The following is an 11,641-nucleotide window of genomic DNA, read 5'->3' as shown; positions in this document are numbered from 1 at the left end:
TCTCAACTTGGTATCTCGATTCCACAGTGAACACAGTCACTGGCATGATTCGACTACTTGAAGTCCTTCGCTTGTTCTCCGCGTCATGGCTCCTTCTACCATAGAGAAACCGCTCGATGTTGAAGAGTCTCAGCCACGTCCTATGCCAATGCAGGATTCTGCACCATTAGTGTTCCCGGAAGGCGGTCGGGATGCATGGCTCACCATTGCAGGCGGGTCAGTTGAAAATACCGACTGGAATAGCTGAAGTCTTATGCTCTCATGTCCAGGTGGATGGTTTCATTCTGCACTTTCGGTGGGCTTCCATGCAAAGTTTTCAGGCGCTGGTTAGATCTGGACTAGGCGCTATTCAATCCTTCGGCGTGTACCAAGACTACTACACGCGTATTTTCCTCAACGAGCACCCTCCCTCCGATATCTCGTGGATTGGGTACTTGAATTCACCTGTTTCCTATCCGTGACTTATATAGTCCTCATAGTTCTGTTCAAATATTTTTCCTTTTTTCTATCGGCATCTTCAGTGGCAAGGTTTTTAGTGTTGGCTACTCTCCTTATGCCTGTGGTCTAACAAGGCTTTCTGCAGCTTTTCGACCATGGGTATTTCCGACAGTTGCTTGTCAGCGGAAGCACGCTCTACATTGTCTCCTCCTTCTTGCTATCCCTCGCAAAACCTCACCACTTCTATCAAAACTTCTTGGCTCAGAGCTGTGGAATGGGCATTGGAATGGGGACGATATTTCTGCCAAGTTTATCAGTGGCCGCACATTACTTCAAGCGCAGACGGGGAATAGCTGTTGGAATCATGCTCTCAGGTACTACTTAGTCATCAATTCGTTCTCATCGCTCAGAGAATTTATCATACTCAGGCTCTTCGGTTGGCGCCGTTATCTATCCAGTCATGATCAATCACTTGTTTTCCTCTGTGGGTTTTGCATGGGGCGTACGAGCAGTGTCCTTCCTTGATACCGGCCTTCTCCTTTGCGCCAACCTCATCATGAAAACGAGACTCGCGCCCCGTCCTTCGGAAGTCGACATGAAAGCAATCTTGAAGGATGTGCCGTTCTGGACCTGTCTTGTCGGGTAATAGTTAAGCGCATAGTGGATTAATGATGACTCTAACGCGTTTTCAGGGAAGCATTTACCTTTTGGGGCCTCTTCATTCCCAGTCAGCTCCCTTCGCCTTACTCGAGCCCGAAAGTTCTAACGCTAGATAGTATTTTACATCCAGCTTTTTTCCGTCAAGCACAACGCGTCGAAAACACTACAGACTTATTGTGTGAGGCATTTTCGATTGATCAGAAATTGAAATGATCTCATGGACACCTCAGGTTGCGATACTTAACGCAGCTGGTTTCTTCGGCCGGACAGTGCCCATGTTCTTCTCAGATCTCTGGGGGCCATTCTATGGTGGGTTTCAATGTGTTTGGAGCCAGGGAATTTCACGAATTGGCCTGTAGTCATTGTCCCGGTCGTCTTCATTTCAGGCTGCCTGTCCTTCGCATTTTTGGGCGCTAAATCCGATGGTGGTCTCGTTATATTCGCCATTCTATATGGGTTTTTCAGTGGAGGCTTTGTTTCGCTGTCCGTGCCCATGTCAGCGACTTTTTCTCGATCCGTGGCCGAGATCGGGTAAGTTATTCTTCGAATTAGTTTCGGCCTAAACTTGGAGCTAGGACCCGTATTGGGCTGATGAGCCTCACGTGCAGCTTCACTCTGCTCACCGGTAACCCCATCTCAGGTGTACTCCTCCATCCGCCGCGGTACACATGGATCGATCCAATCGTGTTCAGTGGGGTTCGTGATCCAGCTCCAGGTTGTCGCTCGAATTGATAGACGCAGGTTACGATCTTCACGGGCCTGGCGTTGATATCACTTGCTGGATTACTTCAGCGCCTCCCGAAAGGAAGCATTCCACAACGGGGAAATCTAAGTACTTAGCTTACCGTCAACTACGATTAGTTAGGTTACCGCAGAGGGAAGCTTCTCGACCTCTCTTTCTTGATCATTCCTGTAGCGGAATTTACTGCACCACAGATGAGATATGTACTGTAACCACCCTAATACTTCAATTAGTACGCAGTCATGCAAGCATGGAATGATGAGGATAGCTACCAGTAAAGCAGCTGAGAGTAAGACCGCCCACCGAAGAAGTGTGACACATGACGCTTGAGATCACGACAATGTGACATGAAGCTTGAAGGTTTTCCGGCTACTTCAGAATACAATGCTCGAATTCAGGTTTGAGCTCTATTTTTACTTGTGAGCACTGCTTATGCACGGCGGTAGACGGTCATATTGCATCTACCAACCCTCTGGTAATGAATCAGAAGCTCCCCTGTGGCTTTGCATCGTGGGCTCGTATCAATGAGGTTCAGAAGCGACTGCAAGTCGCAATCGACGATAGAGGTCTTCTCTTCCGCGCTCCCACGCCACGTGAAGCAGTGTGGCAATGCCAAATAAACGATTCACCGCATCGTAAACCCTGGACGGCACTTTGACGCACACCTTGAGCATGGTCCATCCTCTCTACACATCGTTTCTGGCGCCGCTCGCCGGCTACGCTCTGTACAGGATTGTGAAGGGGCTATACGTGGAGTTCACGTCACCATTGCGAACCCTGCCAGGACCACCGTCTGCCCACTGGCTCTACGGGAACACCCGAGAGTTGGTAGAAGATGTCGGTGTTCGTCTTCTTTGTGTTTGGCATGCTGAGCTTTTCACAGCAATTTTCTGGGCTGCTAGAACGATGGGCCGAACAGTACGGTCCGACCATTCGGATTCATGAGGTATTGGTACGCCATGAGTCGCGGTGCTGAAGGCGGTCGCTGATTGAGTACAAGGGGACTTGTCGACTTGTTACTACGGACTTGAAGGCCATACACCATATTTTAAACAACACCCATATCTATCAGAAATCGACAACGACGAGAGAAACATTGTCGCTCATTGTTGGTCCAGGTGTTGTGCATACTCTTCTCTAGCCAACATGTTAATAACTTTCAGGTCTTCTAGTGGTTGAAAACGAAGAACACAGGCGCCAGGTTCGTCTACGTTTTCCCACAGAAAACATCTGATATGTGTTCTAGCGCAAGATAATGGTATAAGTCCAGTTAGATCGTGGGGACAAAGAGGTTGAATCGTCATCAGAATCCAGCGTTTGGTATACCACAAATTCGTGCTCTTCATGACATCTTCATCCAAAAATCGGTCGAGGTGACACGCTAATCCACTCCAATGTCGTCAACTCAAGAAGGAATAGCTTCGTGATATCTGGATGAAGCAAGCTACCCGACATGGCGACATTGTGCAAGTGGATGCGCTGTCGTGGCTTAGTAAGGCATCCCTCGATATAATTGGACTTGCAGGTCTGAAGCCTATCTTGTTCGGTGCCTATTTTTGTTGACTGTTATAGGATTCAACTACGACATTCATGCGCTCGAGTTTGATGACAACTCGAACTCAGACCCGCTCATCAATGCGTTCAATCGTCTATGTTCGCTTCAGGCCGGAATAAGCGTTGCGCGGTTTATTCGGCATCAGTTCCCAATTCTACGGTATTTGGTGAGCATGAGCAGTCGGCGCGATCTGCTGCTAAATTGATCAGCCGACCCATAACAATCGAGTTGCCAAAGCAGCACAGGCTCAAATGATGGCTGTGGGACGCGAAATCCTTGTTGAGAGCAAGCGCGCCATCTTAGAGGGCACTGAGTACGATAGTGGTCGCGGTCGCGATCTTCTCTCGCTGCTTGTCCGTGCAAACACTTCAAAAGACATCGCGATCACTCAACAACTTTCTGATGAGGATACTCTCGCTCGTCAGTGTTTTTATTGCTCTCCAGTGCCTTCCGGTGCTACCGCGCGATAGAGGTGCCTACGTTCTTGGTCGCCGGTCATGAAACAACAAGGTAGTTGTGCGTATTGTCCTTTTCAATAGACTCATCGGACATTCGCAGCACTGCTCTGACTTGGGCGCTATTCGCTTTGACACAAAATGTTGCTGTTCAAACACGGCTGCGCGAAGAACTGCTTGCGATATCGACTGATCAGCCTTCCCTGGATATATTGGATGACTTGCCTTATTTAGACAACGTCGTTCGTGAAACGCTGCGACTGTATGCGCCAGTTTCCGACTTTAGTATGTCCCTTCTCATTGGCTTCTTGGAGCGAATTTTCACCCTTTTCAGATCGCATTGCTTTACAAGATGACATCATCCCTCTTGACACATCTTTCACCGATTCCAAAGGGGTCGTCCGCGATTCCTTGATGTAAGCCTTCTAACACCAACTCTTCCTTCTCATGGCCATGACTGCAGGATACAAAAGGGGCAGCTCATTTTCGTGCCCATCATTTCTGTCAACAAGAATCCAAAAATATGGGGCGCAAACGCCTCCGAATTCCGGTAGGTGTCCGATAGATAGACTTTTTTAAAACTGTTCTGAAGTGTGATGAGGCCCGAGCGCTGGGAACACAATACGGACAACAACATTCCCGGAATATATAGCCATCTGCTCACCTTCATTGGTGGTCCCCGAAATTGTATTGGATTCCGGTTTGCTATTGCTGAGTACGCCCGCATCTCACTCATCCTTTCGTGGACTCTAAACACAACATAGAATCAAAGCGGTCCTGTTTGTGTTGATTCGCGCGTTCGAGTTCCAGCTCGCAGTTTCGCCAGACCAGGTGGGTCAGCAAGATACTGGTATTGTTGTTCGCCCTCTGCTCCGAAGCTCCCCAGAGGCTGGGAGTCAGTTGCCTGTACTACTCAAGCCTGTGGTTGGAGCCTAAATGCGGTCATAGTCTACTAATAGATTGACATCTTCGCGATTGTCAAGATTCGTGCGATACCGATAGTTCCGCGCTCAAATTAGCAACTTGGAGTCGTTGGCAGTTCATCCTTCCATCACTCTTCTCCGCACTAACGTTCGTGAACGTGCAACCGTTTTAGAACAACTCTTATCGGCGCGCTGAGTTGCAAGTAAGTTATAAGCCGGTGCCAAATTATATGAATTGTGCTACCTGTCCTTCTCCTTCCCCATGCCGTCCCCCATTCCACTTGATTCCACGTTGGGAGGTCTCTCAATTGGGGTGACTGCCGCCACTCTGTGTGCACCACATTTTCTTACACTTCTTAATCTAATCTCAACAGGATTTTTGGCATCAATTGCATGCAGACATTCTTGTATTTTGTGGAACACAGTGCACATGATGGACGGTTTCTCAAGGCATATGTAAGTCTACAATCATCGTCAATTTTTTTTTGATGTCCATGCCTTCTCAGGTTGCTGCTCTATGGTATGGACTTGGTATACAAACCAGCTGCTGACATAATATTTTCCTAGGTTTTTTGAGCTCATTACAGTTGTGCTTATCAACCATGGAATGTACTACTACAGCATTACTAACTGGGTAGGTTCAAATTTTGCTTTGGTCCTTTTCTATAATATCAAAAACAGGGTGATCTTGATGTTCTAAGCAAGCCCACAGTGTGGTATGTCCTTCTCACTCTAGAATAATCTCAAGAATTGCTCAAATATGCACTTTCAGGAGTGTTATTGTAGGTTTCTAATGCAGCATAGCAATGATATCCTAAATATTTCATCCAGGTTGAGATTGGACTTAGTGTAAGTAGAAAACATAAGCTCTGCAAATCTCCTACTAACTGGATAGACATTGATTGCACTTATGGTCCAAACGTAAGTGCAAGCCTTATTCCAATCTACAACAAGCAATAATAAAATATAGATTTTTTGCCTATCGGGTATATATTCGTGCGTTATTTTATTTCATATCAAGTGTTATTCATTAAATTTTGGAGCATCTAGTCAGTGGGGGCAAAAAGCTGCTATTACCTTGTATTATTGTGAGCCAGCCATTCATCAACATAAACACATGTTGATTTGTCTCAGATGACCCTCACTCTTGCTCAATTTGGTATGTGCTGATTCAGCATTATGTTATGACGCGGAGCTGACCAATCGGGATGGTAGCAATGGGTATAGGTAACAATTATCTGCTGAGGTATTGCACAAGACTAATCTGTAACTTGCAAGTGTACACGAGGATGGGGTAAGTTCCTGGCATGATTTATGATTTCTCCAACTCGTCAACACTGGCATCTAGTCTCGCTTTCAAACGACTTTCCGGAGGGACCAGCGATTTTGTTCGTCTTCATTATCATCATGACATGGCATGGAACCTGACACTTTTCGAGCCTTATGTGATGAGTCTGTTTGGTCTGGAACTGGCAGCCGATGGGGTCATCGCCGCAAGCTCTATCTATTATTTACGCCAGCATCATGAACGCAGCTCAATCAAGTCGTAAGTTGTTGTTTCGAATTATTGGATAGACCGCTGTTTGCTCATGAGAGATAGAACCAAGCATGTCATCTACGTGCTCATCCGATACGTCGTGAACACCTGTGCGTGGCCGGCAACAGTGCTAACGTGCAACTTGAATTAACATTTCCCAGGTCTCCTTGAAGTGTCAGTGGTCAATTCATTTGACGAGAATATTATCCATGTTGACCCGGAATATCGCAGTCTGTGTCTTGTTCCTCTCATTGCCTTGGTCCGTTTTCTTTGGCGACTTCGATCCTAATCTGACAATCCTATGCCAGTGGGGAGCAGTGCCCAATACTCTTGAATTTGCACCTTTTGTTCTCTTGGTTCCACGCGCATATTCGCTCTCCCTCCTCTGCTCGTGAGTGGGCTTCTAGCACGCAGCGCGGTAGTAATGTGCTTGTAGTCTCAACAACCGCGACCACTTGCGGGACATTGGACGTGGACCAAATGGCGTCAGCCTCACCTCCACCTCCGGGCGTCCAAGAGGGAACACAACTCTTGCTGAAGACACTGCAAACAACGTCGAGCTCATGACGACGAGCACCCAGATCCAGTTCAAAGTTCAGAAAGAGTCGTTCACGGACAGAGATGACAAGATCATGGTGGTTTGAGCCTCACTGTGAATCGCATTAGTTGAAGACACAGAGTTGTTTCTGCATTTAGTGTTGTCCTTCCATTTAAATTATATCGTTCTATGAACGAGTGTACAGTGGATTCGTTGGAGATCTCAATCGTCTGAACAAATTCATCAGTGTCTTCCCTCCCTCGGGACCCCATCTGCACAAAACAGAATCAGCCACCACAAATAAGGAAGAAATTAGCAGATGAAACTCACTCTCCGGCGGAGACCTCGCGACAACAAAGCTCAAACTCCGCACAAGTCGAGACATCGTCCCACTTCTCAACAACATAATCCTCCACTAATGAACGCAGCTCGTCCCAAACTGATGTTGCAAGCAAGAGCCCGAAGGCGGAACTGGGTGTGATTGTGGACATCATATGATCCAAGGCCAGTGACGCTAAAGCTGGCATGGCATAGCGATGGGCGACTTGGTATACCGACAAAGCGGAAGCGGGTGGTGGAGCGGGTGTTGGGTGTGGATGAGGGTCCGCCGCTGGGACAATGGAAGATTGATGGGGGCGAGCATTTCGGGGGGATATTGGATAATGGCCGGCAGAGTAAGTCGCCGAGTTGGCGGACAGAGGAACTGGCTTTGTGCGCGAGATTCCGCTGCTGGAAGTAACTGTGATCGGCTGAGTTGGCCGACGAGTGGCGGAAGTTGTTGTTGGAGGTACTTGACGGGAAGCCCCAGTGCTTGTTGCATTGGACGTTGTCTTTGGTTGTGGGCGCGAGCTCTGAGGAGAGGACCGAGAAGCTGAAGATGACGGTGTAGAGTCCGCCGCAAATGATTTACTCTTGCCGTTGCCAGAAACATTTGCTTCCGGGGTAGCGCTCTCCGCACTGGCCACACTCCTGGCATCAGCTATGGTGCTATCGTCTCCAGGAAGCTTTGCAAAAGTTTTCCAATCCCACTCGCCTCCTCGTGCACTAAGCCAACGCGCACTCCAACCTGCACCGATTCCCTCAACCGCTATTCGAGGATCATCGTTGTCTTTGAAGTGCAGCCAGTTGGCATAGCAATACTGTTCGGTTTTAGTATTTTCAGTAAGCTTGTCCAGAGAGATACCTTCAAAAGCCAGTACATCGTTTCGAAATCGGCTTCTTCAACGACAATGGTGTACAATTTCCTTTCTCCGGGAATCATTTTTGTTTCCGCGAAAGAGGAAGAAAGCATTGTCTGCAAAACAGGGTGAACTTTAGTATTGGGTAAACATAGTACTTACAGCAAAATACTCGGAACGACGGGTGAGAATATCTAGGAGGAAGTTAGGTACAATAGCGTATGTGGGTGACCAACCAACCGGAATGTGCATATATCACTCGTTTCCGAGCAGTCGTGTGGGTCGAAAAGGGCGAATGTGAGGACGTTGAAGATGAAGGTCGTCTTAAACTTGCCGCACTGTCTGATAACGGTGTGGCTGGCCCATCGGATTCGTTGGTCATCCGTTCCAAACAGACAAATCGCACATCTCCTGTATTGGGGTTGTCTAGAGATGCCTCCAACCCGTCAAGCAAGTCGCGCGGAACGTAATATGCAGTCGGCTGCTGTGGAAAGAATGGCCCAAGTGGACAATGGATCTGAACACAAACAGTGAACGAGTCTGTCTCGCGGATACGAGGATTCTCCAGCAGCGCCGATATGGGTGGGAGGCTGCAGTCCCAGACTTCAGACTCGTGACGGAATATCCAGTCGTTGTGCCAAAATTCCCATGCCCATTCTGTGCGAGCACCAACGCGGTCGTCCTGGCATTTTACAGCGACCATTATGCTTGCGCTCATTTCGTAGTTGAGATTGTGCGCAAAGTCGAGGAGAGAGGTTATGTAGAGTGTCAGGGAGGCGGGTTTGGCCATGGAGGTTTCGCCAACAGTGGCACGAGCTAAAGTATTTGAGTCAAGTTGCAGGAAGTTGGAGTCGCACACTCACCGATTTCGAGCTTGAATTTGTCGTCGCCAATTAATGGCGCCTGCTTGAGGATCTCAAAGCTCTCGGGTTCCAATTCGACTCCATCTTCAGTTTCAGCGATGCCTTCGACAAAATCTCTCAGCTAGTAGAGCGTCGAGTTAAGAACAAGGACCTGAGCAGGGAGAAATACCTTGTGGACATCACGAACCGCCCATTCGAAACCCTATTGAACGACATCAACCACAAAGAAGGACTTCATCAGACGACGCGTTGAACGCACCATGAACGACCACTGGCGGATGTTTTCATCTTGCTGCTGGCCTGGGGGGCCAAATCCAATAGTGGACCCAGACATGTTCCGCATTGTCGATGTTGACTGCCAACCCGAGTGGCTGCTTGAGCTTGTTGAGCTTGCCGGTCGGGCAGAAGATGCAGGCGAGGCAGGGTCCCAAGTTGCTTGGAGACCGGAGGTAGACAGGGAGCTCGAACGGCGGCTGCTCGAATATCTGAGGTGGGTGATGTTGGTAAAGAACATGCGTACAACAAAACTGGTTGAAAGGTTTGCCGTACCTTGACTGCCAAGGCCATGTCGGACGCTCAAAAGTCTCACCCCGACCAGGAGAGGAGGAGAGCGGAGACGACGTCCGTGCAAGGTCGGACATAGTATTGAGAGGGACAAATGCGGTATCTCCATCAAACGCGATCACGCATTCACGCGTCATTTTCTAATCTACAAGTCCTTGTTACATTGTAGCAACGACTAAAAGGTCTCCCAGAATATATCTGGCAAGACTTTGCGCATCACTAGTATTTCGTCAACAGAAGAACAGGAAAAAAAAGGCAGCGCACATTGCCAATGATGGTGACCCAAATTATTCTGCAACTCTCCCAACAAGTTGTGGTCATCGCGGATGATAAACTCGTCGTCTAATTGCCCAGTTAAGAGCTCAAAATCTACTTCGCGTTTAGGCAAGTCCGATAAAATGAACTCCCGCAGGTATGAGTTGAGATAGTCTGACTTCCGTGCCTTGCGGAAGGTCAACGGTGATGAATGAGGAGTGCAGAAGAAGACGATATTGACTAGTTCCGTCGTTCGTTGCGCTTCTGTTATCTGATGTTGGGCGTCATGGAATGCGCGGCAATTGCCAAAACTCTTGAGGAGGGTTTGTGATATCATTCGTGAAGAGTCAGATACGATTGAACCCGCAAAGTTCTGCAGGAAGATGATGAGACAAAACACGGATGGTATGACAAGACTGACTACGACGAGAACTCCCTGTTGATGTAAACTGGCTTTGAGGTCGCTCCAGAATTCGATAGTGAAGATGTGTTCAGGAACCCCGCCTCCAGAGAAACAATCATGGACGATAATGTCGAATAAGGAATCTGTAGAGAGGTTTTTCCGTCGTCTTGCAGCCCATCCGCGCGCGTCTTCAAGAAACAAGGTTTCATCATCGTGTTCAGGCAAGCCAAAGTACAGTCGCGCGGCATCATAGACAGCAGGATCGATTTCAACGATGGTGGTAGAAAGACCATGTCTGCTAAAGCCGATCGGAGAAATTCCCACACCCAGTCCGCTGTAACACGTTTAGTATTAGGACATAGATGGTACAAAGAGGACCAACATCACCGCAACCCGTTCTGCAGTTCGAGATGTACTATTGACCAACCGTGCTGCTTCATGTAGCACAAATGTGCTATAAATAGAGTCACCCAGTGGCCGATCGAACGAGTCGACTGGAGGTGGAGCGTTGTCTATGGTTGCGACCTTGTCGCCAACCCAGACGCCACCAAGAAGAGAATGATCTGCCCGAAGGTAGCGCATTGAATGCATATCCGTATCCGCGCCACTGCCTCCATCGTTGGGGGGAGGGAGTGCTTCGCCAACAACAATAAGCCCTGTCAACGACTGGACAGAGGAATGGATAACCAAGGGGAATGTTGGATGGTAATACGGTTGCGGGAGGGGATGCGGGAGAATCGGGGACCGGAGGAGATTAAAACTGGCCCAAATAGAGCCATTTAATGTTGCGAACAATGCGAGCTTCATGTATCGGCTATGGAACGGAGATGTGGCTTTCTTTTTGCGGAATGACATTGATGTGGTGGGAGAGGTGGCGACCCAGAGATTAAGAAATGAGGTGGCAAGGCCTATGAACTGTCAAAGGAATGTATCCACTCGTCTTCAGGCATTGGTTCGGTTCGCGCACCACTTGGTTTCCGGAAACAACTCGAAGCACTCGAGTTTCTGCCCAGAAGTTTGACAAGACTATTCCGCCAGCGGAACAGCCCAAGCTGGCTAGCACACGATAGCCAATAGGAATCTCGTGTGACTTTTAGATTTTATGTGGATGAACGACGATGGCTACCTTGGGCTCAGCCGCGAGAGAAGTAAGCATGATGACCAGCGGCCATACGGTCGCCAGGTGGGTGACAAGAGGGCCAACAATGGGCATGTCCCATCTTGCAGTCCAAACAGCAACCCAGTACGTCAAAAGCGGCGCAGTTGACGCGAAGAACGCGCCAAATAACAGAGTTGTACGACGCGATATTGGGAATGGGTGGACAAGCGATGCAAGAATCACGACAGAGTTGAGAGAGTAAGTTGTTGGAGCTGCGCCATAGATGGGTATAATAGAGCGTCGATAAGCGAAGAGTGCGAGGGACAGAGCTAAAAGCGAGAGCAAGTTTGCAACCACATGGGAAGTGAAAGAAGGCATCAGCGGCCATCAAAAGCTCTCTCTTTCCGGCCACCACTTATGCAACCTACACT

The 11,641-nt window shown here is 48.5% G+C and overlaps 5 protein-coding genes across 5 annotated transcripts; 3 read left to right on the top strand and 2 right to left on the bottom strand.

Annotated features, from left to right (window-relative positions):
• Positions 1-85: 85 nt before the first annotated feature.
• MIND_00758300 (MFS general substrate transporter) lies at positions 86-1,938 on the top strand (the record flags this gene model as incomplete). Its single annotated transcript, XM_037364279.1, has 12 exons — positions 86-216; positions 270-295; positions 343-430; positions 480-528; positions 584-812; positions 867-1,080; positions 1,131-1,165; positions 1,215-1,276; positions 1,329-1,407; positions 1,458-1,629; positions 1,674-1,794; positions 1,840-1,938. The coding sequence occupies 12 exons, from the start codon at positions 86-88 to the stop codon at positions 1,936-1,938; spliced, it is 1,305 nt and encodes a 434-aa protein (XP_037219923.1).
• Positions 1,939-2,512: 574 nt separating this feature from the next.
• On the top strand, positions 2,513-4,786 carry MIND_00758200 (uncharacterized protein; the record flags this gene model as incomplete). Its single annotated transcript, XM_037364278.1, has 15 exons — positions 2,513-2,677; positions 2,724-2,792; positions 2,841-2,958; positions 3,004-3,041; positions 3,087-3,098; positions 3,148-3,213; positions 3,260-3,365; positions 3,413-3,561; positions 3,605-3,815; positions 3,866-3,905; positions 3,954-4,135; positions 4,185-4,266; positions 4,314-4,400; positions 4,452-4,565; positions 4,615-4,786. The coding sequence occupies 15 exons, from the start codon at positions 2,513-2,515 to the stop codon at positions 4,784-4,786; spliced, it is 1,611 nt and encodes a 536-aa protein (XP_037219922.1).
• A 249-nt stretch (positions 4,787-5,035) lies between these two features.
• Positions 5,036-6,954, top strand: MIND_00758100 (uncharacterized protein; the record flags this gene model as incomplete). The annotated part of the gene is made up of 18 exons (XM_037364277.1): positions 5,036-5,103; positions 5,148-5,229; positions 5,280-5,293; positions 5,341-5,407; positions 5,455-5,489; positions 5,546-5,555; positions 5,605-5,622; positions 5,669-5,694; positions 5,744-5,769; positions 5,824-5,861; positions 5,908-5,932; positions 5,989-6,000; positions 6,052-6,067; positions 6,122-6,319; positions 6,374-6,420; positions 6,472-6,569; positions 6,619-6,701; positions 6,747-6,954. 18 exons carry the CDS (start codon positions 5,036-5,038, stop codon positions 6,952-6,954), a joined length of 1,071 nt encoding a protein of 356 aa, XP_037219921.1.
• An 81-nt stretch (positions 6,955-7,035) lies between these two features.
• Positions 7,036-9,590, bottom strand: MIND_00758000 (BTB domain-containing protein; the record flags this gene model as incomplete). Its single annotated transcript, XM_037364276.1, has 9 exons — positions 7,036-7,120; positions 7,179-7,987; positions 8,032-8,142; positions 8,189-8,220; positions 8,267-8,842; positions 8,890-9,010; positions 9,059-9,091; positions 9,149-9,374; positions 9,439-9,590. The coding sequence occupies 9 exons, from the start codon at positions 9,588-9,590 to the stop codon at positions 7,036-7,038; spliced, it is 2,145 nt and encodes a 714-aa protein (XP_037219920.1).
• A 38-nt stretch (positions 9,591-9,628) lies between these two features.
• MIND_00757900 (Spermidine synthase) lies at positions 9,629-11,588 on the bottom strand (the record flags this gene model as incomplete). The annotated part of the gene is made up of 4 exons (XM_037364275.1): positions 9,629-10,445; positions 10,494-11,026; positions 11,079-11,192; positions 11,238-11,588. The coding sequence occupies 4 exons, from the start codon at positions 11,586-11,588 to the stop codon at positions 9,629-9,631; spliced, it is 1,815 nt and encodes a 604-aa protein (XP_037219919.1).
• Between the last annotated feature and the right edge of the window lie 53 nt (positions 11,589-11,641).

The sequence above is a fragment of the Mycena indigotica genome, assembly GCF_014461135.1.
Source record: "Mycena indigotica strain 171206Taipei chromosome Unknown Mind.scaff0006, whole genome shotgun sequence".
Taxonomy (NCBI): Eukaryota; Fungi; Basidiomycota; class Agaricomycetes; order Agaricales; family Mycenaceae; genus Mycena; species Mycena indigotica.
Note: the sequence above shows the minus strand (reverse complement) of the source record. Positions and strands in the feature narration are given on the sequence as shown.